Source organism: Pipistrellus hanaki, assembly GCF_964339955.1.
Source record: "Pipistrellus hanaki genome assembly, chromosome: 20".
NCBI lineage: Eukaryota > Metazoa > Chordata > Mammalia > Chiroptera > Vespertilionidae > Pipistrellus > Pipistrellus hanaki.
The window spans coordinates 4424971-4451884 of NC_140522.1; the positions used below are offsets into that span (position 1 = coordinate 4424971).

At 43.4% G+C, this 26914-nt stretch overlaps 2 protein-coding genes across 2 annotated transcripts in view; one reads left to right on the forward strand and one right to left on the reverse strand.

Moving 5' to 3' along the window:
* Window positions 1-26914, forward strand: part of TP53BP2 (tumor protein p53 binding protein 2) — a 69426-nt gene that overhangs the window by 2858 nt on the left and 39654 nt on the right. The window lies entirely within an intron of this gene.
* FBXO28 (F-box protein 28) lies at window positions 784-17671 on the reverse strand. Its single transcript, XM_084868953.1, has 5 exons — window positions 17370-17671; window positions 10096-10205; window positions 8440-8578; window positions 5799-5994; window positions 784-5374 (listed from the first exon to the last, which is right to left on the reverse strand). Exons 1-5 carry the CDS (start codon window positions 17640-17642, stop codon window positions 4980-4982), a joined length of 1113 nt encoding a protein of 370 aa, XP_084725079.1. The 5' UTR covers window positions 17643-17671; the 3' UTR covers window positions 784-4979.

The window sequence follows — 26914 nt, forward strand, 5'->3', positions numbered from 1 at the left end:
ATGTGTGATGACATTTCTTTGGAATTTAGAATCGTTTTGGAGCTGGAAGGAATTTTGAAGAGAACCAGTATTCTGTCAGTGCAAAAAAAAAAAAAAATTAAAAAATCAGTGGTCACTAATTTTGTACCGATTGGCGGCGTTTAGTAAAGTGACTGTGGACCAGTGAGGGCTTCAGACACTCCGCTAGGACTGCCTCCTCCTTAAGATTACAGGTTCTGGAAGCCCTCACAGTTCTTTCTGCCTGTATGCCTCCTCCAAGCCCCGCCTTCCCCAGGTTTTAAGTTCTGAATGTTACTCTTAACACGAGGGATTTGGACACTGGCTACTTCTAGTGGATATATAGGATGTTCATTTATATATTTATTCCTAAGTTTATAATTGACTTAATCTAGTTTCATAGCTCCCCGCTGTTGTAGAATTTAGTGTAGCAGATGTAGCAGAAGTACAGCAGCTTTGGAGGCAGAGAGGTCTGGCATTTACTTGTATAGCATTGTGGACGTGTTGCTTAACCCAAACTTGAACATCCCCACTCAGAGAAAAACCCACCTTAGAGCAGCTGTGAGGACTCGGATGACATGTAAAACCCGCTCAGCGCTTAGAGCAGAGGCAGCGAGCTGTCCCCATGGCATTTGTGCGAAGCAGAGCTCCACAGCCTTTCTGCACAGGAAATACAAAGTAAACAGGCGGCGCTGGTAACACCACTTTTATTTCTGTACCCTGTTGTGTGACTGGGAGGTGTTTTCCACTTTCTAATAACTGAATTCGGTTATGACAACGAAAATTCCAGAAGGTAAACTGGTAGTTTATTGTTGCTCATGAGCGTAAGTAAACAGACATGGTACCACATAAAGGAGCTTTGAATACTTTGGCCGTGGACCTGATAGATTACCAATATGCTTCTAAACCCCATCATTCCCTTCAGACACATCAGGAAAAGTTTGGATTTTTTTTTTTACTTCAGAAATTTAACAAATCCATAGGGAGCTGACAAAGGCCACCATGACTCGAGCCTACCATATTTATCATGATTATACATATATCGCTATTAAAAATACAATCATGGTACACGGCAGCCAACTAATGGCTAGTTTCAGTTCATAGATCACTTTAGCATCTTTGAAAAATATTTCGCTTCAGAATGGCAGGCTATAGGGTTTTGTTACATTTAAGTGGATTTAACTTACTAATCTTTTGTGGACTAGATAATTCAGATAGATCCCAAATTAAAGAATTGGATGGCATGTCACATTGGATTTTATACGGGAAACAGCTGTTTGTAAGAGGCTGCATCATATAGGACGTTTCTTTTCAGAATGTCTTATTCCTGGCTTCACATCTTAACAGCATATGACACTTTGTAGACGGTTTAAGTGTTAACACACTGGTACTCATGCCTAGAGCAGGATATAAAAAACGTGCTGATCACCAAGTATGAGACTTTACATTAAATTAAATTAAAATTATATATTGGTGGACACCGACAAGATAGGGAGTTCCTAGATCCTAGAAAATATTATGGCTAAGGAAATAGAGAACTCAAAAAAAAAAAAAAAAAAGGAATCACGCCCAAGAAACTGATTCAGTTTAGTAAAATAGAACTAAGTGCCCTGTCTTAAGGAAAAGTTTATTAATAATAAGGGACAACTGGGACGTCATACATCATTTCTTTGGAGATTAAAGAAATGGCATAGAAAATAATGCATAAAATAGTGCAATCTGAAGGTGCCATTGCTTTTATTACACATAGCCTATGTTCATATGTTCATTTTCTCCCAAAAATCCAGCTGTAGTGACACCTTTTAGCTTATTTATTTAGGCATTATTTATACTTTTACCCATCTCTGGGGCTACATAGGATATCTTAACATTTTAACAAGTAGGATAATAGAGCATACATCTCGGAACTACGAAATAAGAGATTAAGGCAAGCCCCTATAGCGTTCAGTAACCCAAAAAACACGGTTTACAAAAAGAAGTTGCTTCCAAAACCAGTGGCGTCAGACTGCATGGCACCCCAGTCGTCTGTAAAGCATGATTACTCTGAATACATTTGTGTTTGCCCCGCCATTTCCAGGCCCTGGACTTCCAAAGAGGAGCTTAAAAAAAAAACAAACAGTAGGTTTTCTAACCTCAGGTTCTGAAAGAAATTCCTATTTCAGCCCATGTGGAAGCCAAGCCAAGTCCATGGAGGAAATAAGCCGGGGATCCTGTTGGGGGCAGTGTTCTCTTTCATATATATATATATATATATATATATATATATATATGCCTTTTCACCTTGGATCTGTCTGCACTGTTGTACCATAATCGCCTCTTAAGTGGGAATGACCCATTAAAATAGAGACATCTCTGAAAACCAGCCAAGGAGGATGACAGTGTTCCATGAAATGCTGTTCTAGGACATGGACATTGTGGCATTTACATCACTGACGTAAGATCCAGGCAGGATGGTTCTCCCTCTGGGAGGCTAGTTTACAATTGACATACAACATGTGTCAGTTTAAGCTGATCAAAAGGATTTGTGATTTGCTGAACCTTAAATACCATTATGCTATCCAAAAGCAAGTATAAAAGCTACCAAATCAGTCAAGGCAATACCATAACATGTTTCAGCTAGATGGTCTTAAGTAAGATTTAAGACTTAAACAAACAACAGAACTGTAGTGTTTTATTCTCCGACTGTTATGGAACATTCATGCACTAACAATCGCAACTCATCAATCTTACGGACAGGTGATTACAAGTGTACACTGTAGAAATTTGGATTTCAAAACAAAACCTGCCTTCTAATGTGTAAAACCTTGTAATGAAAGCCAAATACTGGCGTTCGCTAGTGGAAGACTACAGATACATTTAGAGTATGTAGATAGTTTCTACAGAAACCCAGGCAACTTGAAAGAATTCATTAACAAACTATTAAAGGAACCCTCTGAGATTGCATCCCTTTGATGCATAAGAATCATACTTTGTAAACCTGTAAACATGTACTTTGTTACTTAAAAAAAGTCTTCCCCTCTCCAGGAAAGCAGACTGTTCAAGGCCATGCGTATTCCAGTAGGCCTCTTCCAAAGTCATGACAATATGGCTAAATCCTATGGTTACAAAAAATGAGACCTGCTGAGAAAATGAGTTCCAGACAGGGACTTTTACGGATGACCTTGGCTGACAAATCTTTTTTTGGAAATTGTTTATTTTAAAATTACCTTCCCAACAAACCATGAAACACTTGGAAGTTACTTTATGGTGTTTTTTTGTTTTGTTTTTTTCATTGAAAACATACTACATCGTAAATGGAGTTTCAGAGTTAGACATAGAACTGATCAAAATCTAAGGACAATATTATGTAAGGACAATATAAAAAATGGGTGAGAAGAAGTTCCATTGGGTGAGCTTAATCTGAAGGATGCAGAACCATGTGATGTTGGACGGATAAAAAAAGGTGACAACTTTGTGCTTTTTTTCAACTAAGGTACTTACCAAAACCTTGGGTTTTATACAGGTCCTAATTCCCACCTGGAAGGGGACAGTTTTCTACATTACACCTAAGTTTATTTTAAATAACTGAAGCCCAAGGCGACAGTTGTTTAAAACAATAGTCAAATAATGACATAATTTAGTACATTAAAATAAAACTAGAACATTTTTGAATGTCTCAAAAATATACACCTGGGGAAAATAACCACTGTACACCATTTGGAGGCTGTTAAAGTGACCACTTAGAAGGTTGAACAGTGCAAGACATGCTTTTCCAGTTACAAGCTCAACACAGGAGTGCAAACGAAATTAAAGCTTTTGTTTAAAGTCGAGGACGAGGAAAGCTTGAAATGAATAGAAGAAAGCTCCCCCAGAAATGAAACGATCAAAATGCTTTTGCGTAGAACAGTGTTCCTCAATGAACTTACTTTCAATGGCAAAACTGCATCCCACAGGCCGGGTCCCCTATGCCCTACTGGTCATCACACTTGCTCAGGGAGCACACACTTGCTCAGGGAGCACACACAGGGGGGAGTGAGGAAAAGTACTAGTAATCAGAGGTCTGGTATCGATAGAGAGAGCCTTGGACTTGGGGTCCTGCCTTACCCAGTGAACCTGGACGATACAGAGCACGGATAAAGCGATGGGCTTAATGCTCCATGGTTCCTGTAAAACTGGAGGACCAATGGACTCACAACCCCCTCCCCCGAGGCCAGCTGTTGCGGTGGCAGATGTTAAGTGCTTAAATCAACTCAGCCGCTGCTCTGACAAGTGGAGAAGCGTAGAGGTTCAAGATTAATACCAGTGCAAGAGCTTTTCACGTGAGTTGCCTAGGCAATGCATGCATCCATCCATGCAAACGTACGACGTGGCCCCAGAGAGAACTGAAAACATGATATAACTGCATAAATCCCTTGCCAGTAGTTTATAAAAATATATAAGTCAATACTGTAGAGGCCCCTTCTACAGTCAATACTATGGAAGTCCGTTTCAGTTACCCATTACTTCAATACCAAAAAGCATTTACTACTTTTCAGACATTCCAGACAAAGGTCACTTATAACAAAAAGTCAACTTTTTTTTTTTTTTTTTTTTAAAAACAAGATACTGTCCATTTAAAAAGTAGGTCTTTTCTTTCAAGTGAACAGGACATTTTCTGTATTAAACTTCTAGTCGGTCAAGACTGGTTTAAGATCCTTAAGTAATGTGCATATATGCAGAAAACAAATAAACTTACTTTAAACAGAGCTGCACAGAAAAAAAGTTAACTCCTCAAAACATGATAGAATAGGTCTGGTTAGTACAAATCTATTGCAAAGTAAAAAGGTTCTGTGCGTCAGTTCAACCAGGAGAAGCGGGGAGAGAATGTCCCAACCACGAGTTCAAGTTGAAGCTGTGTGCTGAGCGCCTAGAAGCCGAGGGACGCGCGCTGCTCACGGAGCCTGATCCACACAGCCGCTCAGACTGCCGAGCCGGCCTTCCTTGGAGCCGGGAGCCCGTGCCCATCACTTCCTGCTCCGGAGACGCTTGGACTTCCGAAGAGAGTCTATGGCTCCTGCTGCCTTTTTCCGTTTCCGGGGAGAGACCTCGCTCTGCCCGGACCCTGAGGGGCTGCCCACCGCGCTCTCCATGACGTCCCGCAGCTTGCGCTCCAGCTCGGCCAGCCGCGCGCTCTGCTCGCCTATGACCTGGGTCTGCTCCAGCAGCTTCTGGTCCTGGTCCTGCAGCTGCTTCTGCTGCTCCTGCACTTTGGTGCGGAGCTCCGAGACCTCCCGCCGGAGGACGGTCACGCCGGCCCCGTTGGTCTTCACCTGCTGCTGGAGTTTGGTGACCTCTTGTCTGGAAGGGTTCTGTTTGGAGAGCAGCTGCATGGTGGTCAGGGCTGCAGAAGGTCCCGGGACTGTGGGAAGCAGTTTCAAACAGCCCGTTAGTCACTTACAACGTCACACTCCCAGGAACGCTTCACTAACTAAACTGGTTTTTAAATGGAATGCTCTTCTACCATTCTGATCACTTCTTCTCTGCAATCTAGTTTGTCTACTGCAGGGGTCTTCAAACTACAGCCCGCAGGCCACATGCGGCCCGCAGAGGAGTCTGATCCGGCCCGCCAGGTTTTTTGGGCAGTGAGCGCAGCCGAGGTGTTACAGTAGGAATTAGTAGTTCATATAGTCCGGCCCTCCAGCTCTCTGAGGGACCGTGATCTGGCCCCCACTTTAAAAAGTTTGAAGACCCCTGGTCTACTGGATTACTCAAACAGGGAAAAGAGCAGGTTAGCTCATCTCCACAGGAACGTGACACACCGAACACAGTCAAGTAAGAGTTACCTGGAGGCGAGCCCATGAGTCTTCCAGACACATCCGATCCTGGGAGTTTCCTCTTCAGAATTGGAACAATCTTTTCGTCAAAGTACTCCATGGCCATGGAGGAAATGTCCCTCAGCTCCTGGAGCACCTCATGAGCTCGCTGGGGGGCTCTGGTGGAGTTGACGTATCTCAGCACGCGGTAAATCTCATCGATAACCTAAAAGGACGAGCTCTCGTTAGCACTTCCGAGACATGTAATAGCTAAACAGGGAGAGAAGCGACTGCTCGTTCTGCAATTCCTGTAACAATCCGTAGGATGGTTTAACTGAGGTACTGACCATTGATAATACCACCACCTGGAACACACGACTTTGGCCTCGTTCGGATACTTACATTTAGTAAGTACCAGGCACTGTGCTGGGGCTAAAGAATCAGCATGAATATAGCTCCTGCCCTGAAGAAAATCACAGTGTAATTGGGGAGACATTTATGGAAGAAAAAAAAAAAAATCCCACAAAGGGATATACACATGCTGAAGACTAGAGAACTAAACTAAGACATTAAATCCTGTGTGCAAGCAGGGGTAGGGGGATTACCCACACTCATATTCTGCTAATCCTCCAAACCCACTTCACTCTGTCCCGAATGCGTCTCCCAGGCCCCAGGAACCCGCCTGACCTCCTCCTCTCTCTACCCTGCCACGTGCTCTGTGTCTGAAGGTTTTGTCTCTCGAAAACCTGCTACGGGTTAGAATGAGGCCTCCTCCAATCCCACTGGCTTGCTGTCACCGAAGGCCTGTTTTCTGATCAATGAAATAGGAATAATTCTTCTACCTACCTTGCATGGCTGTGATGGAAAGTAATGAGATGATATCTATAAATGCTCTGAGAATTAGAAAGTATTTCATAAATATGAGGGCAATGGCGAGAGAAAGAGATAGGTAGCTGCCGATATGATAAAATTAGGCACAAAATTCCTTTCCAACCGCTCCTCTCCTGAGGGCAAGGTCAAGGCTGCAGTTAAGGAGCCGCCAGAGCAAAATGCCCAAGGGGACCTACTGCATCTTGAAAACTTAAGACATTGTCCACTGCTGCCACCTCGGTTTCATCCTTTTATTTTGGTTCTAGAAGCGAGAGGTCAACAAGTGGTTTCTAAAAAAATGGCTTTGACCTCATTTGTTTACACAGTAAAGATCATAATTCCAATCACATGATCCTAATGAATTAGAACAAAGATTAGCAACTTCTAGAAAGGCCAGATCCTAGCTACCTTGGGCTTTGCAGGCCATATGGACTCTGCTCATTGTTAGTAACAGCTGACTGAACTGCAGCCTCTGAGGTCATGAAAACGGCAAGATGTTTCTTAAATATCATATTCTTAACAAGGAGATATGCAATAGAAATGAGGCTAAAGGGGATAACGCGTTCAATGAACTTCTCAGGAATACTTAAGAGATAAGGCCTATCAATCAGATAAGGGTACAATCTGACATTAAGAATCAGAATCTAGCTGGGCTGGCGTGGGTCAGTGTTTGAACATTGAACTTTGAACCAGAAGGTCACGGTTTAATTCCCAGTCAGACCACGTGCGTGGCCTGCGGGCTGGATCCCCAGTGAGGGGTGTGCAGGAGGCAGCCAATTCTCTATGATCATTGATATTTCAACTTCTTTCTCTCCCTTCCTCTCTGAAATCAATAAAAATGTATTTTAAAAATTGTGTGTGTGTGTGTGTGTATGTAATCAGAATCTAAAATTTCTAACTGGTCACCCTTTTAGAATATTCTACAAAAAAAGCAATGTAGCTAATATGAGGAAAGTGGGTGGTTTCGATAATAATGAATATTTAAAATAAAATGAAAAGAAACAATACCCTCCCAATAAATACCACATAAAATTGAAAATAGAGAAAGTGCGCACAAAATATTAATCTTCTATGGAAATAACAACAAAAGAGAACATTTCGATTTTACTAGGTAGTAATTAGTTCTAACCATGTTGGTACTTTTGCTAATATCAACTAAGTAGCAAAATGACCTTTAATTCCACATTCACCCTTCCATATGAAAAAAGGATATAGTCATGGCTCATCTGAATTTACACTCAATTCAAGAAGGATGATACTACTGAAGGTATGAGTATTAGCAAATATGCCACATATACTTATTTCTGGGTTAAATAGCTCTGGGGATATTACTATATAATTATTCATTCCTTTCAAATCTGGATGTTTTATAAAGATCTCATGAAACATTTCTCAAATAAAACAAAACCCAGCTTGTCCCTCCTACTCCACCCCCCGCCCCTAAATTATAACAATCTTGAAGGCAGGACAATACTTATCTTGTTCATTGCTGCCTATCTCTGGCATCTTAACAAAAAGTAAAAGCTCAGAAGTTTTTTTCTTGAATATGAACTCCTACCAGGCTTCTCTAAGGAACAGCAGGGCTCCTACTGCATATTTCATAATTAACATTTTAAATATAAAGAACACACAAATGACTCATATTCTATTCGGTACTGTGCAGAAAGAAGCCATACAAATCCATCCACAAAAGCTCATTCCAGGGAATTAGGAACAACTCTGCCATTTAAGAATCACTGTAACTTTGTAATAAAGTTTACACAGTACAATCAGCTGTTCTAAGTACGCAGTTCTATGTTACCTTTCCTGGGATGAAGCAACAGAGATTGGAATCCACATACTTCATGAAAGTCATATTTAACAGTGAAAGCCTTGTTTCCACGGCCGCAAGGATGTCTGCATGACGAGCTAATGAATGGTTTCTCCGTTCCGACTCTCTCCTGTAATTAGAAAGCAGCCTTCAGAGATGCGCTGTGGACTGCAGCGTTCACCAATCCAAACATCTTAATGCAACAACCTAGCATTTGCATGTCCAATTAGAAATCTACAATTGGATCATAATTCAGCTGGAAGGATAAATAAATCATTATGTCCCAAAATCTTTGCTAACGACTAGCACTTAGTGACAAATATTTATTTATTTATTTATTTATTTATTTATTTGCCTATACCAAGCCTAATGGCTGTTAGAATAAGAGAAATTAGAAAAATGAAAGAATTACACTTGGACATATAGATAGAGATTGTATCTTTTGGCCTATAAAAGAAATTTTAAATGGCGATCAAGTCCAGTTTACCTGTTTCTTCTTCTGCTTGACCTTTCGGTGTTGTAAGAACCCAGTGCCTAACCCAAGTTCAGCTAAGAGTGTACAGAATAGCACTGACACTCACAGGCCTGTTTTGAGTAAACTTTTGTATGTGCTGTGAAGGATCCAACCTTCTTTTGTGTGTAGATACCCCGTTGTCCCAGCATCGGACATTATTCTTTCCCCACTGAACTGCCTTGGCATTCTTGTTAAAAATCAATCGTTAAAAATGTAAGGTCTATTTTACGGACTCTGAGTTCTGTTCCACTGATCTCTATTGTGTCCTTGAGTCAGTACCACATTGTTTTATTACAGCTTTGTAATTGGAAAGTGGTAGTCCTCCAACAACTCTGTTCTTTCTCGATTGTTTTTTATTATTCCGAGTCTTTTGTATTTCCAGAGAAATAGTAAAATCAGTGTACCAATATCTTCAAAAAAGACAGCTAGGATTTTGTTGAGGATTGCATAAAATGTACAAATCAATTTAAGGAGTACTGCCATCTTAACAATAGAAAATCTTCCAATTCCTCAGCATGGAATGTCTTTCTCCTAATTCCTCTTTAAATTCTTTTAACAATGCTTGGTAGTTTTCAGTGTACAAGTCCTGCACTTGTTTTGTAATATTTATTACTAAGTATTTTATTATTTTTGGTGCTATTATAAATGAGATTGTCCTTTTAATTTCATTTTTGGATTGATTATTGCCAATTACAGAATTGATTTTTATATATCAATCTTGCATCGTATATCCCTTCCCAACTCATTTATTAGCTCTATTAATTAATTAGTGTATTCCTTATGTATAAGGTTCCATACATTCAAGATTATGTCATCTCTGAACAGAGAGAGGAACGCCTTCTTTTCAACAAGAATGTCTTTTATTTCATTTTCTTCCCTAACTGCCCTGGCTAAACCTCCAGTAAAATGCTGACCAGAAATGATGAGAGGGAGCAATGACAGTAAAATATCTCTTATTGAGATCCGGGTACCCCTTTACTACAAGTGACTATTCAACAAATAAACTGCATTTTAAATACTGATACTCAAAGTAAGTCTTTTCTCTCTCTCTCTCATAACACCCAAGCACAGTCAAGAAACACACAAACAAGGTCCTCCGCTGTAAAGCATTGCCGCTGCCAGCCATGACACACCTTGGGAGTTGTGCTTTGACTTGTTTCTGGCATAGATTATGGTACCTCTCCACTTTTAGAAATCCCTGATTCAACATTCTCTGGCAGACCAAGTCCATTCTTTTACAAACCTAACAGGGGGAGAGGAGGAGAAAGAATTTTAGAAAGTAATAATCAAATTAATGGCAGACAATGAACTTAAGACTCATCACTGAACAATGCAAGTTCTCTGTGCTAGTATTGTTCCCATTTACGGTCTCAATCCTTGAGTCACATGTGGGTGAATCCCTCATACTTTGCAATTCTGACAATAATGCATTAAAAATTAATATATGTAGCCGAAACCGGTTTGGCTCAGTGGATAGAGCGTCGGCCTGCGGACTGAAAGGTCCCAGGTTCGATTCCGGTCAAGGGCATGTACCTTGGTTGCGGGCACATCCCCGGTGGGGGGTGTGCAGGAGGCGGCTGGTCGATGTATCTCTCTAATCGATGTTTCTAGCTCTCTATACCTCTCCCTTCCTCTCTGTGAAAAATCAATAAAATATATTTAAAAAAATTAATATATGTAGGCAAGGAAAACTTTTCTTTTTATAAAATATATTTTTATTGATTTCAGAGAGGAAGGGAGAGGGAGAGAGGGATAGAAACATCAATGATGCAAGAGAATCACTGACTGGCCGCCTCCAGCAACCTTCTCTCCCTCATTGGGAATACAGCCTCCAGCCCCAGCATGTGCCCTGACCGGAAATGGAACCACGTCCTCCAGGTTCATAGGTCAGCGTTCAACCCCTGAGCCACACCTGTGGGGCAAAAACTTACCTTCTAACTTAGGTATTTGTTAATAGTTCTAAATGTATCCCCACTAATGTGGTCAGATACTGTAGTCCTGAAGGTCAATAAGATAATATATTCAAAGGTTTTTAATAGTTTGAAACAAGGGAAATTCTTAGATAAAAATGTATATTCAGCCCTAGCTGTCTTGGCTCAGTGGATAGAGCATCAGCCTGAGGACTGAAGGGTCCTGGGTTCGATTCCAGCCAAGGGCACATGCCCGGATTGTGGGCTCAATCCCTCTGAAATCAATAAAAATATATATTTTTAAAATGTATACATATAGTCCAACAACTCACAAAGTTTATATGACCTATAACTGGAATGAGAATTCTTACTCATTTCTACTAGTGATTTGGGTTAACTATAGACAGTTTCTCTATTCCAGATACTATGATGCCCTCCAAAGAATCTAAACATGTGTAGCAGACTCTCAACTATTTTGAATCTTTAAGGAATATGATGTTTATGTACAGTAAGAGCACAGGATCGAAACACCTAAATTTGAGTGCAGTCTTTATGCTCTCTGGAGCGAGTCGGCTACCATTTAAAAACCCGAGTCAGCCACCTGTACACTGTGGAAAGTATCCAACTCGGGGATATCATGAGGATTAATGGAGCAGTACATGCTAACTCATTGGTAAACTCTAAAGTGTTACATAGAAACTATGCTCTATGTACTTAGCTATGTTTCTGAAATATCTCAGCATCTTTCTTATCTTAATGAGACCTAGTACTTAGTATCTGTGTGTTTGTTCTTTGATCCCTGACAGTTTTGCTATGACTCAGAGTTATCAACCTGAACATTAATTCTCATTGTACAGATGGTGGTGGTGATAGGGAGGGAAAGAGAGTGAGATAAATCTATATCAAGATCAAGTCAATCAGGCAAGGGCTGTCTTACACTTTTTTCTCTCATATAACACCCAAGCACAAATGTTTGACAAATACCTGCTGAAACTATTGATACAAGTTTGCTTCTTCCTGGGAATACAGGGACAAAAAAAATTCAACCTGGTTTATGCTAATAAAAGTACTAGTACTCTAATATTAAATAATAGATACGTCCTAAATCACATGTCAAATTAAAGGTATTAAGTAAAACAGTTCTTTTCATATATATTTTTTGACTATATATTTATTGACTTCAGAGAGAGAGGGAGAGGGAAATAGAAACATCAGTAGTGAGAGACAATCATTGATTGGCTGCCTCCTGCACACTCCCTACTGGTAATTAAACCGTACCCTGACTGGTAATCAAACCAGTTCACAGACCAATGCTCAACCACTTAGCCACACCAGCCATCCTTTTTAAAAAATATTTTTATTGATTTCAGAGAGGAAAGGAGGGGGAGAGAGGGAATCATTGATCGGCTGCTTCCTGCACTGGGGATAGAGCCCGCAACCTAAGCACGTGCCTCTGACCAGAACAGAACCCGGGACCCTTCAGTCCACAGGCTGTCCACTGAGCCAAACCAGTGAGGGCGGGAAGCCATCTTTTAAGATAGTACCTTCTTCAACATTGTAAGAATCCACAGCTCTCAGTTTATCAGGACATACAGGTATATCTGGTTTCTTTCTTCTTTTTTTTTTTTTTTTTTAAATGAAATAATGATGATAAGAGATAGAAGCTACTGTTGTTTTTATTAACATCCTTACTTGCTTCCCCCACCTCAAGTTGTCAACCCCAGAGGTTCTCAAAAACAGTTTCTTAAATTTGACAAGTCTGTGAGATAAAATGGTAGAAAGTAGGATTCTGATCACCAGTTCAGGACATCTAAAACTTCACACACCCACAACCAATCTCATTTTAATCCAAGTCACGCTTCTGCAATTGTTTTGTTCCACTATGTGTCTGTTGTTGTTTTGTTTTGTGAGGAACATTCTTCCTCCTTAACTCACGGGTTAAACCCATAGTCTTGAAGAAGCCTGATGTGGTAAATCCTCTCGGTTACCCGAAACCCTTGTATGTATGTGCCTGCACGTGTGGTCCTGGTGCTGTCCGTGTGCTCAAGGAACACTGCTTCCGTGCAAACACTGACAGATTCCTGATGAACCCCTTTGCTCTCAGACTAGAATCTATAGAAGAAGGAATTACCCTCCAAATATTATAATCTCTTACTTGAACTTACGCACCTTAATAAAATCAATGACCTGGGGATGAGATTGTAAAGAAAAAAGGAAAAGCAGCAATAAAGGGGGTGTATTCTCTATGACACAGCAGAGGAGCAGGTTCCCAAAGTGTGGTCTGGGGAGGGACCCCTGGGATTCCCAAGACACTTTCGTAAGTTTGGGAGGCCAGCCATTTGCATAATATTAAAATGTTATCTGCCATGTTCACTCTCAGTTCTCTCACAACACACAGTGGAGTTTTCCAGAGGCAACACAACCTGTGAGGACATTGTTTCCACAGCTGATATCCTATCTAATAAAAGAGTGATATGCAAATTGACCAGCACTCCACCATACAAGATGGCTGCCCCCATGTGGACACAAGATGGCCAGCAGGGGAGGGCATTGGGGAGGACCAGGCCTGCAACGGAGGGCAGTTAGGGGTGATCAAGTCTACAGGGGAAGACAGTTAGGGGTGACCAGGCTGGCAGAGGAGGGAAGTTGGGGGCGATTGGGCCTGCAGGGAAGGGCAGTTGGGGGGGGACCAGACCTGCAGGAGAGGGCAGTTTTGGGGGACCAGGCCTGCAGGGGAGGGCAGTTAGGGGTGACTAGGCCTGCAGTGGAGGGTAGTTAGGGGTGACCAGGCCTGTAGGGGAGGGCAGTAGGGGCAAACAGACTAGCAAGGGAGCAATTAGGCATCAAGCAGGTTGGCAGGGGAGTGGTTAGGGGGTAATCAGGCTGGCAGGCAGAAGCAGTTAGGGGCAATCAGGAAGGCAGGCAGGGGAGCAGTTGGGAGCCAGCAGTTGTGGATTGTGAGAGGGATCCCAGGGTGGAGAGGGCTGGGCTGAGGGACACACACGCCATGCACGAATTTCATGCACTGGGCCTCTAGTGCTATATATTTTTGTACTTTCTAGAAATGTCTAAAGTAAATTCTTAGGGTCCTCAGCAACTTTTTTGTAAAGGTGTCTCAAAACAAAAAAGTTGAGAACCACTGAGATAGAGCAAGAGATATGAAGAAGACAGCTTGCCTGTTTTGTTTTTTTTTAAGTAATGGTTTCTCATTTTCCTACCCATCAACCCTCTCTCTCTATAACTGAAATTTTCTAACATTGGAGAAAAGATGTGAAAGGAATTACAAATGGCTAACAGATTTGACTAGCTAGAGTGCTCGAGACAAAAGCATGTATTTGTGTATTTTGTTATCAACGGAAAAGTTTCATTCCAGATAATGCGCAAGGCTTCTGACTCTGACCTTCAGGAAAACGTATGTCCTGAGCCACTAACGGGATTCCGTTAGTTTACAGGCACTCCGCTTGCTCCCCAGAGTATCCGATAGGGTCTCCCTCAAACCTCAAAGAGCCTCCCCTGCTCCAGGGTCGGCGCTGTCCTCTCCAGGTGGCTCTACTCTGCTCCTTGACCTTTGCCTCCCGTTTCAAACACTCCTCATGCCTGACAGAGGGCCTCGGCGAGTCTTCTGCTGCATCAGCACGAATCTGTCTGACTTACCAGAAAAACAACTCAAAGTGCAGGCTTTGTCAGTACAAAAGTTGAGTCCAGCCAGATAATTTTAAATACACTAGAGGAATTAAATACTTAAGTACTTAAAATCCTGTGGAACCAGGACGTCCAAGCTCTGGGCACATTTTTGGAGCAACTCCGATGGCAGGAAAACAAACAAAGGACTTAACGAGGTGCTTAAGTCCAGTTTCATTATTCACGGCGACGAGAGGCAAAGCTTGTTAGCAACTAAGCGCAGAAATCACTGAAAAATGTTAGCAATTTCCACGTAGAGCAGATCTTTTAAAGAAAACACAGAATACTAAGTACCTGTTCTCTAATTAGATGCTGGCAGAATTATGACTGAGGTCCTAATCAGGCAAGTCAGCTGGGAAAGAGGAAAAACATACATAAACTAGCCGATAAGCCCGAGGAGCCAACATTTAGCTTATGAAACCAATTCCTTCCAACCACATCCAGCCTTAATTCCCCTAAAAAGATAACAAAAGGAACCATGTCATGTCTGTGCTTCACAACACCACACCTGCTGAAGTGCCTGGGCTTTCTGGCAAACAATTCTTAAGGTACGAACGCACACTTAAATAGAAAAGGCCTGGAGAACACCCACCAGGCACTGTCTGAGACTGCCAATTTCATCTAAAGGGCATAATTAAACTTAATGCTGACATCTAGTGGCTAGAAAGAACATCTTTCTTTTTCTAATGTTAACCGAAATTGTACCCTATGACACCAAACCAAAGATTCTAAAACTAAAAGCATCTCCAAAAGATTATTCATTTAGTCGAAGAATAACCCATTATCCCCAGGTAAAGAAAGGAGTGAGTTCCCTTTGGCTAAAGCAGAGAAAAACACAGCTGTGAGATGTCAAACTGGCTTGCAGCATCTTTGGGGCGGGGGGCTTGGAGGCTTGGCCAGGAAGGGCTGCTAGTGAAAAAATCTTTGAAACTACAAATCTGCATCCTTAAAAGGCTAGGAGAGATACCTGCTTAAAAACTAAGAATGCAACTGAATATTTCACTTGGAAGAAATGTCACTTAATAGATTGTGGGACGTGTTTTCACTGTCCCCTAGAATGGGCTAGTTCCTCCCCCCTTTAAAAATGCTTTTAATTTTTAAAAAACTAAGACAACTCACAAAAGAACAAAACCCCCAGTTTTCCTCAACACTTATGTAAAGCAGAACTGCGACCATTCCAAGCTTTGCAAAGCTATTGTCTGGCTGAAAGGCTCAATTCAAATGCTATGTATGCCCAGACACCATGCATGCCTCTGCTCAAACACCATTCTTTATACAAATCTGAAGAAATATTGCCGAGACCGGTTTGGCTCAATGGATAGAGCGTCGGCTTGGGGACTGAAGGGACCCGGGTTCGATTCTGGTCAAGGGCATGTACCTTGGTTGCGGGCATATCCCCGGTGGGGGGTGTGCAAGAGGCAGCTGATCGATGACTCTCTCTCATCGATGTTTCTGGCTTTCTATCTCTCTCCCTTCCTCTCTGTACAAAATCAATAAAATATATTTAAAAAAAAAGAAAAGCTTATAAAAAAAAAAAAAAAGAAATATTTAAGATTCTACATGAAATTCTAAGAGTCGGATATGCTGAAAAGTCAGGAACAACCCATTTTGAAAGACACTTTCCAACTGAAGAATTTTCCATCCTGCAGGCTGGAATGAACTGCTGTGTTGACTAGCAAAATAAAATTAGTCATCAGTTTGAATGAATATCAATAAGCTTTGTTTAAAAAAAAAAACACACACACAAAAAAAAAAACCTGCGTGATTTCCTTTAAAAAAAAAAAAAAAGCCATTACAACCCACTTTAAGCTGGAGGTTTAACCCTGAAACACACCTATTGATTTAGGAAGAAAAATGCTAGACACAGCACATTCAAGAAACACGTCTTTGTCCTCTTAAAAAACAACCCCGACCACAGACTTAGCGTCTACACAGCATCGGGTTGCAATCACTTCAAGATGTCCACCCCCTTCCTCTCCTCCCCGCCACCGGGCGATAAATTCTCGCAAAGGAAGCAAAACACGTCTGAGCCGAGACAGGCATCAAACCTCCAGCCAAGCCACCCCCAAAGGCCGAGTCATCCTTTTCGGGAGTCGCTGGCCGGACGGGCCGCTGTGATTGCAGGGTGCGGGGTGCAGGGTGCAGACGCCCCTGCAGCCGGCGGGGCGGTGCAAACCACTAGTTAGAGACCCGGGGTCCAGGGGCAAGTGGCTCCACTGGGGGGAAGGGAAGGGGGAGAAGGGGGTGTCGGGGCGGCGCGGGTCCGGTCCCCCGAACCTCGATGTGGGGAGAACCCACCGTTCCCTTACTTTATCTCCTCCAACAAGGTGGGGGGGGGGCGCGACAAGACGTCCCTCTAGCAGACACCCCGACCCTGGCTGGGTCGCCGCGGGGTCATTCTGCCTCCTTGGGGGTCCCGTCCCCCCCAAACCCGGCTGGGTCGCCGCGGGGTCATTCTGCCTCCTTGGGGGTCCCGTCCCCCCAAACCCGGCCGGGCTGAGGGTGGCGTCCAAAGGGCACCCGCCGAGCCCCCTCGGGGGTGCCCGCTCAGGCCGGGCAGAGAGGGGGAGCCCCGCTTCTTGGGTTATGGGGGGCGCAGTGGCCCGGAGAGTCGCCCCCAGCCCAGCCCCGAAGCCAGGGCGGCCTCGGGACAAACGAACCCGGATGACAGGCGCCGGGAGGGGGAGGACGGAGGGCGGGAGGGCCGCGCTCCGGCCTCGGCGGGGCTCGCGGGGCGCTCCCTTCCCTGGGGACGCGCTCCCCTCTCCGTCCTCCCCAGACCTCGGCCCGGCGGAGGGGCGGCAGCGGGGGCTCACCAGGCGCAGCTGGCTGATCTCGTCGTAGGACATGAAGCTGAGGATGTTCTCGATGGCTACGATGGGCAGCGCCACCAGCGTGTTGTTTGGAGGCAGCTGGTCCGGGGCCGGCGCCGGGGCCGGGGGCGCCTGGGGGCCCGGCTGCGGGGGCTGCGGCGCGGGCGCGGGGGGCAGCCGCTGGGCAGAGCCGATGGCCGAAGCGGGGCCGCTGTCGCCGTAGCCGCCGCCGCCGCCTTCCTCAGCCATCCTCTCCTCCGCCGCCGCCGCCGCCATCTTGGGGGTTTAATTCCTTCCCCCACTGCGAGGGGGGGGAAATCAGGGACACTTCCGGTGCGTCACTTCCTCCCCCGGGGCCGTGGGGAGGGACACCTGCGGAGGGGGCGGGGTCTGCGGGTGACGGGGCGGAGACGCGCACAAAGCTGTTTGTTTGAGTGACAAGGGGGCGGGGCCAGGGAGCTCCGGAAGGGGTGACCCCTGATCTGAGATGGGGAGGACTCCAGGGGAGGACTTCAGGGTCACTTACTTCCCCGCTGCAGTTTTCTTAAAGCTTCCTGACAAAGGAAGATAAAAACGAGGTGGACCCAAACCTGCAGACAGAACTATGTGTTTAAAATATAAGTTTTCAAAAATCATAATCATTCTTGTAACATAGAAACCCACACCTGAAACATACATGTTCATGTTGACCAATGTCACACCAATCATGTAATTTTTTAAAAATGTACAGTAGTCTCCCCTTAGCCATGGTTTCATTTCCCATAGTTTCAGTTACCTACAGTCAACTGTGGTCTGGAAAATATTAAATGGAAAATTCCAGAAATGAACAATTCTTCAATTTTAAATTGCACGCTATTCTGAACAGCACAATAAAAATCTTTCACCGTTAAAAAAAATCATAATAATTGACTTAGGTAAATAAAAGGAAATGGAAGTATTGATGAAAACTATCCCATGGATGAAACTATCCCATGATGAAAACTATCCCATGGATGAATATGTTCAATGAAAGAAACCAGCACAAAGGGCCATATATTATTGTGGGCTTCCATTTTCCTGAAATGGCCAAATCCTTAGGGACAGAAAGTAGATGAGTGGGTTCCAGAGGCTGAAGGGAGCTTAGGAAAAGGGGATGACTGTTAAGGGGGGAAACAGGGCTTCTTTTTGCGGGGAGGAAAAGGTTTTGGAATCAGATCACAGTGATGGTTGCACAGTTTTGTGAGAATACTTGAAACCACTGAATTGTACACTTTGAAAGTAGTACATTTTATATGTGAGTTATAGCTCAGTGAAAATTTTGACTTAGGCAAGAATCATCAAAAGGTGCTAAAACTAGGCCTGACCAGTTTGGCTCAGTGGATAGAGCGTTGGGCTTTCGGACTGAAAGGTCCCAGGTTCAAGGGCATGTACCTTGGTTGTGGGCACATCCCCAGTAGGAGGTGTGCAGGAGGCAGCTGATCCTTGTTTCTCTCTCCTCGATGTTTCTAACTCTCTCTCCCTCTCCCTTCCTCTCTGTAAAAAAATCAACAAAATATATATTTTTTCAAACGATGCTGAAGCTAAAAAGTAAATGTGTGGAACATAATATTTAGTCTCAACTCTCCACAAATTACATATTTTGAAGCTTTCTGTTATTTAGTTCTGATACTTAAGGTTTCCAAGATGTTCTTTCTTTTGGTTTGGAATCTAATTGTTGGATGGTAGATAAAGAAACTGCAAAAACTGCAAAAAATAATAAATAAATAAATAAATAAATAAATAAATAAATAAATAAAATAACTAAGGGCAACAGGAAAGGGGTAAAGGGGCAACTGAAGCAAGATTAATTGGAAGTAGTGTTGGTTAGCTTGTTACAATCACCATCCTTTTCCTATTCCTGGGCAAGTAAATGATTGGCCATTTTACCTATCATTGTTGCAAATTGCAAATTCCTTTGAAGTTATTTCTTCAGTACTTCTACCCCAGGGTTGTTTAGCATTCAATAAATGCTTTATGCCTAATGAATCTGACACATTTGCATATTTATAATATATTCGTTTTATCTCAACTAATTGATTGTAATTTCACTTTTCTATTGATACTTAGGATATTGCTATCCATAGATATCCTATTATAATTTGGCCTGAAATGAACTAATTGTCTACCTTCATTTTAACACAATATCTGGTTAACATCCATCACTGAACTAAACAACACAATACAACTCTGGAAAGAATTTAAACCACTTCCTGACAGTAAGCTCATTCACATTGTCCTCTGTTTATGTACATTGGCTCTGTGCCCTTATATTCCTTACACATTTTTTTTAATAGAAAAAATTTTAAAACAAATGGTTGCTTTATTTTAATTATTAAGATCTCCCTAACTGGCTTGGCTCAGTGGATAGAGTGTCAGCCTGCAGACTGAAAGGCCCCAGGTTTGATTCCAGTCAAGGGCATGTACCTTGGTTGCGGGCACATCCCCAGTAGGAGGTGTGCAGGAGGCAGCTGATTGATGTTTCTCTTTCATCAATGTTTTGAACACTTTATCCCTCTCTCTTCCTTTCTGTAAAAAATCAATAAAATATATATTTTTAAAAATCAATGCTTGGCTGTCCCACGGATTCCCACTCATCTCCCGCAAAAAGATGGCGGCTTCTTCTTGCCGAAACTGGTTTGGCTCAGTGGATAGAGCATTGGCTTCTGGACTGAAGGGTCCCAGGTTCGATTCCGGTCAAGGGCATGCAGGCACATCCCCAGTGGGATGTGTGTGTGTGTGTGTGTGTGTGTGTGTGTGCAAGAGGCAGCTGATCAATGTTTCTAACTTTCCCTCTCCCTTCCTCTCTGTAAAAAAAAAAAAAAAAAAAAATCAATAAAATATATTTTAAAAAAATAATCGCATGGAAGTTGGGTGGCTAACCGTTGGCATTGATCTTCCAATGGACATTCTGGGAAGAAGCTGTACAGTGTTTTTGCCTCCTCCTGCCTCACTTTAAGTGTTTGGCCTTTTATGGATACTAAGCATTTAACAATCACAGACCAAGCAATTACTCACATCATTGTCTTGTATCCCTTGGCTTCCTGCTATTATTTTTAATAGTTCTTCCATAATCATATAATAGCTTCATTTATAAGGTCATTGAGATCCAGGAAATAATGAGTGTTCAAATCATTTAGCCAAAGAATGTAAATAATTACACAAGGCAGGACGCTCCCAACTGGGCTGTGGAGGGTAGTGTTTGTAGGATTTAGACTTCACAGCAAAGAAACGTAAAAATGTCATATTGCAACTGCAAAAGGAGAAGGGCTAGGTGTTGGAATCTACTGTATCCTGATAACACGTTTCAAATGGGACTAGTGGGATAGCAGAAGGAAGGGAGATTTCTTTGTCAAAATAATGGAAGTAGTTGATTTATTTAGGGAGCTGCATCCTTGTGTTCTTCCTCCTCCTCCTCTTTGTGAGAATGCTCATTTTCTTTTTTAATATATTTTATTGATTTTTTTACAGAGAGGAAGGGAGAGGGATAAAGAGCTAGAAACATCGATGAGGGAGAATCACAGACCAGCCGACTCCTGCACACCCCCCACCGGGGATGTGCCCACAACCAAGGTACATGCCCTTGACCGGAATAGAACCTGGGACTTTTCAGTCCATAGGCCAACGCTCTATCCACTGAGCCAAACCGGTTAGGGCTGGTTGCCTCTTGTATGCTTCCTTCTCAGTCTTCCTGACCAGGGATGCATCCTGGGTATATTGGGATGACACTCAATAACCAATGGAGCTACCTGGCCCAGGGCACTGGTGTACTTTGCAGGGACAGAATAACACCAGACTGAGAACATTTAGGTAGAGTCAAAGATGTTGAAAGGCAAAGCTTTCAATAGGCAGAAGACTGTAAACGTTCTTTGTCTCCTGCACATGTTATATAGATTTTTTTTGTAAATTAGAAAATCAAATAAAGAAGGAAGCATAGAATTTCAGAGACTGGAAAACAGGGTGCAGAAGCAAAAGGGATCTAAGCTTCGGACGCAGCGTTTACAGAGTGTTAGTCATGCCTTCTAGGCTGGTCCATGAAGGAATTCAGCTTCTTGGTTTGTTAAGATGAGAGGCAGAGCAGCACTGACATGGACATTGTCATGCTTGTAGAAACTGTAGGATGAGCTGACGTGGTTTGACCTCCCATAACATGGCCAGGAGAGCCATGCCCTTAGGACACACCGGAGAAGCTCACCGTGGCTTCTGTGACGGAGTGATAGGATGCCTTCATTTGCGACCTCTGAGCCCATTGCCAGAAACAGCGGCCATGGACATCCCTCGGGTTGGACGGGAGCGGACAGGAAGCCGTGGTGGTTTTCAGCAAAGGCAGCAGGCAGCTTGCAGAGTGAAGTCCAACGTCACACAGCGATTCAGGACTCACAGGGGCCGTGGCTTCCAAAGGCATCTTTTGAAGAAAGGGCATCTTACTGCAGAGTCATGTCACTGACCACGAACCTATCCCTAACTGGTATCTTCACCGGGAAGGCCAGGCCCTTCAGGGTGCCATGCAGATGGTCCTCCAGCCATCGATCTCTCTGCCATCCTCAGAGCGAATCCTTTGTGTCTTCCCGTGTCCTTCAGCGGCACCGTTCTTATCCTCTCGCCCTTCCCTCTTTCCCTCTAAATCCTACTCATTTTTCTGGACCCGGCAATGTCCGCTCTGCTCTGGGAAGCCTTCTCATACGACTCCACTTCCCCGTCCCACAAAAGCACAGCCCTGTGCTCCGTGCTTCATAAATATGAACTCACTCAGTGCACACCCGAGCTTTAGGAGGGAGGTTCTTATTGTCACTATGAAAGGAAGACCGAGACAGAAGCATCTAAAAAAGGAAAGAAAGAGTTTACTTGCAAAAGAATGCAGGAGCGTCAGCCTTCTGGCTCCGCAAGTACAAACACAAGGATTTAAAGGGACTTAAAGGGATACAACCTTGGGAGATTCTGCTGAGCCAATGAAAGCACAGCTTTGGGGATGTCAGCTCCTCCTCCTCACTGACCACGTGAGGACCTAACGGGCTTGGTGATACTCGTCATGCTGTACCGTTATAGGGCATGCTGCCCGAAACACCAGCTCACCCACTCCCTTAAGCTTCCATTGGAGAAGACAGCTTCACTCTTGGAAGATTAATAATGGGCAGTATGGAGCATACATTCCATGCTGCTGTGTTAGGAACCGATGGGCCAAATGAGGATTCAAAACAGCTTTTCCCGTCTGCCCACCAGCCCTGAGCCACCCACCACCCTCCTAGGGGGTCCGGCTCTGTCTTCCTCTTGCTGGAGGTAAAAGTGGAAGCACCAATCTTTCTGATTGGATGAGGGCCAGGAGGTGACGATGGAGACTCACATTCGGTGGGGAGCATGTGACTAAACTCCAGTTTCTTTTTTCTTTCTTTTTAAAAAAATATATTTCATTGATTTTTTTTAAACTTTAAAAAAATATATATTTTATTGATTTTGTATAGAGAGGAAGAGAGAGAGAGAGAGCTAGAAACGTCGACGAGAGAGAAACATCGACCAGCTGCCTCCTGCACACCCCCCACCGGGGATGTGCCCGCAACCAATGCACATGCCCTTGACTGGAATCGAACCTGGGACCTTTGCAGGCTGACGCTCTACCACTGAGCCAAACCGGCCTCGGCTTATTGATTTTTTTTACAGAGAGGAAGGGAGAGGGATAAAGAGCTAGAAACGTCGATGAGAGCGAAACATCGACCAGCTGCCTCCTGCACACCCCCTACTGGAGATGTGCCCACAACCAAGGTACATGCCCTTGACCGGAATCGAACCTGGGACCCTTCAGTCCACAGACCGATGCTCTACCCACTGAGCCACACCGGTTTCGGCCTAGGTGGGTGACCAGGGACAAAATGCCGTGTAACCCACCACCAGGGCATTGAGTCATCCCGTTTGAAGTGACAGACTACCATTAAAGTAAATCAGACAGTGATAAAAGGAGACCGAAAAACAGCCACTAGCCTTCTACACTAGCAACCTTTTCATTTTCCCAGCTGAGGCTCACTTTATTTTTAGGAAGTATAATTGCCCCTCCTGGAGCCAAGCAGGAGTTGCTTTTCTTACATTTTTGGCAAGACTTGGACACAATACCCTTCTCCGAGGAGCCTTCCCGATTCTCTTTGAAATGAGAGGGTGGGGGCGAGGCCGGCTGGAAAAAAAACGTTTAGAGGTTATTTTAACTCAACTCTCCAGCGTAACAGCTCCACTTGAAGCCCGGACTATTTCAGGAAACGAAATTACTTTTCTTTAAAGGCACTTGGGAAAGAGCATCTCATTCCCACTTTAGACGCTAAGGATTGGGCTTCGAGTCCATTCATCCCCTTGTTTCTCGCGTCTATAAAGGATGAAGCCCCAAGATGATCTGTAGAGCCCTCTGGTTTGAAATGACTCAATGAATCCTTTTAAAAATATATATTTTATTGATTTTTTTTTAAATGTGAATCTTTTTTCATTATTTTTTCTTTTCTTTTTTAAATTTATTGATTTTTTTAAATGTTTTTTATAGAGAGGAAGAGAGAGGGATAGAGAGTTAGAAACATCGATGGGAGAGAATCATCAATCAGTTGCCTCTTGCACACCTCCTACTGAGGATGTGCCCACAACCAAGGTACATGCCCTTGACCGGAATCGAACCTGGGACCTTTCAGTCCGCAGGCTGACGCTCTATCCACTGAGCCAAACCGGTTTTTGCTATTGATTTTTTTTACAGAGAGGAAGGGAGAGGGAGAGAGTTAGAAACATTGATGAGAAAGAGAGAAACATCAATCAGCTGCCTCCTGCATACCTCCTACTGGGGATGTGCCTGCAACCAAGGTACATGCCCTTGACTGGAATCGAACCTGGGACCCTTCAGTCCGCAGGCTGATGCTCTATCCACTGAGCCAGACAGGTCAGGGCATTCAATGAATTCTTAAAGGGGCAGCTACAGGTTGTACTGCTCAACTCGGCTCAGATTTTCCTTGGGGCTCATCCTAATATTTGGAGTAATCACCTTTAAAGCCAGCACTCAGGCGTTTGAACAGCCATGCATGGCAGGAACAGATGAGGGAACCGAGGCACAGAGGACTCTGGCGTGCTATTACACAAACATTCTTTTGCAGCAAAAAATGCTGCTTTTTCTCTGGGTAGATATTTGTTCAGCCCTGGCCACATAGCTCACTTGGTTAACTAACTGCTCACTATCCTGTACCCACAAATGGGAAATTATGTCTATGTCTATGTGTTCTATGTGTTCTACTTTTTATCCAGTTCCCAAGCTTTCCCCACTTTGCTTTCTTCCACCTCTCTGATCTATTGTATCACCAGTGTATTTCCTGTAACCCCTTGAGCCTCCTCCTTTGATTGTAATGTATAAAACAAGGTGTAGCCGAAACCGGTTTGGCTCAGTGGATAGAGCGTCAGCTTGCGAATGGAAAGGTCCCAGGTTTGATTCCAGTCCCTTGGTTGCGGGCACATCCCCGGTGGAGGGTGTGCAAGAGGTGGCTGATCGATGTTTCTCTCTCATCGATGTTTGTATCTCTCTCTCCCTTTCTCTTCCTCTCTGTAAAAAAATTAATAAAATATATTTAACAAACAAACAAACAAACAAAAGCAAAAAAAAAAAAAAACCCAAAAAAACCCCAAGGTGTAAAACTGCCATCCTCCAGAGCATTTTCTCAATCCATTGAGATTTTGCTTCCTAGCAATTGTTGTTAGTTTGGCTCAAATATACTCAACAAATGCTCACATTTTTTGGACATTTCTTTGTTTGACATACTGCTCACAATGAAGACACACTCAGGCGCTTGAAGAAAAAGTCATGCGACAGACCACGGGCATTCGTGGACATGAGCCCACGAATTAACTGTGAATTTGTTTCTTGGATTAGACACCTAATAACTTTAGATCATAGGAGAGGGGAAGGCCTCAAAGAGCGCAGAACAGGAGCCTGGCGAAACAGCATTTCCTTGCTGGTCAGGTTCACCCGGGGCGGTGGGAGGCTGGATCCTGCTTCTCTTTCTCAGATTTCACCCCTTCTGCTTCCTTAGCGCTTTCACAATAGGCTCTCCTCAGAGCTACTCTTTTCAAAAGATTTGGCTCAGAACCCATTGTGTTCACGTGGTTTCTTTATTCTGTTCTGTCCCAGGGTTGTCTGTTTATCTATATGTATAAAAAGCCGATATGGCAGGTGTCCCCTCGGGAGTTCAACTGGAAGAACAGGAGATCGATCACTTGCTATGATGTGTGCTGATCAATGTGTGATCGATCGCTTGCTATGATGTGTGCAGAACATCGCGGACGACCAGTAGCAGCGGAGCAAGCAGGGTGGCAAGGGAAGGAGGAGGTGCGGAGGTGGGCAGGCAGGGAATCTGATGGACCCTGATCACGGCCAGGCCTAGGGACCCTACCTGTGCATGAATTTCATGCCCGGCCAGTATGGTTTAGTTGGTTGAGCATTGACCTCTGAACTAGGAAGTCACGATTCAAGTCCTAATCAGAGCACATGCCCATGTTGTGGGCTTGATCCCCCAGTGGGCATGTGCAGGAAGCAGCTGATCCATGATTCTCTCTCGTCATTGGTGTTTCTATCTCTCTCCTCCCTTCCTCACTGAAATCAATTAAAAATATATTAAAAAAATAAAAGGTTGGCTCAATGCTTCAGACATAAGCACTTATTACTCATCAACTGTTATTACTTGTGAGCATAGAACAGCAGACCGTCCCAGGGACTGAGTGGGTGGAGAGCTGCAGGACTAGTTAGGAGAACCTGGAAGGTCAATCAGGCCTTCTTTCTGATAAGAGAATAACCTTGCCAAGGCCACGTAGACCAACGGTCTAATCCCCACGGCCACTCGGCTTAAAAATGCAATTGCCAGAAGAGCTCCATGTAAACTCTCCCCCTTTCTTGCATGAAACATCTATCCAAAAATAGAAGTGGAGGACCTGATTCTTCAACGTTATTCTATTTTTGTGTTCTCTTTTTTAGAAACAATTTTAAACTTAGAGAAGAGTGACAAGAATAGGACAAAGAACTCCCACATTCTCCTGACCTCAATTTTAACATTTTGCCACATTTGCTTTATGACTTTATATATATTCACAATATTTTTTCTCCTAAACTATTTATCTCCTAAGAAGAAGGACATTCTCTTGTATAACAATAGTTCAGTTATAAAATTCAGGAAATTCAACCTTGATATAAAAAATACTATTATCTATTCTACGATCCATATTCAAATTTTGCTGCTTGTCTCAATGATGCCCTTGAAATGACCCTCCAGGCTCCTTCCATCTGGAACAACTCCTCACCAGTCTTTCTTATCTTTCAGACTTAGCCACTTTGTAAGCACATAGACAAGTAGTTTCGTACAATGTCATTCAGTTTGGATTTCTCTTGTGTTTTCTCATGATTAGATTCGTGTTGTGCATTATATATATATATATATATATATATATATATATATATATATATATATTCTTTATTGATTTCAGAAAGGAAGAGAGAAGGAGAGAGATAGAAACACCAATGATGAGAGAGAATC

Bases quoted from the DNA above. Each gene is read 5' to 3' on its own strand.
- FBXO28 (XM_084868953.1), bottom strand. From the start codon at position 17,642: ATGGCGGCGGCGGCGGCGGAGGAGAGGATGGCTGAGGAAGGCGGCGGC. The intron at 10,206-17,369 runs GTGAGCCCCCGC...TCCCCCTGTTAG, and splicing joins AGATCAGCCAGCTGCGCCTG to GTTTGTAAAAGAATGGACTT. The intron at 8,579-10,095 runs GTGTGTCATGGC...TTCTAATTACAG, and splicing joins GTCAAAGCACAACTCCCAAG to GAGAGAGTCGGAACGGAGAA.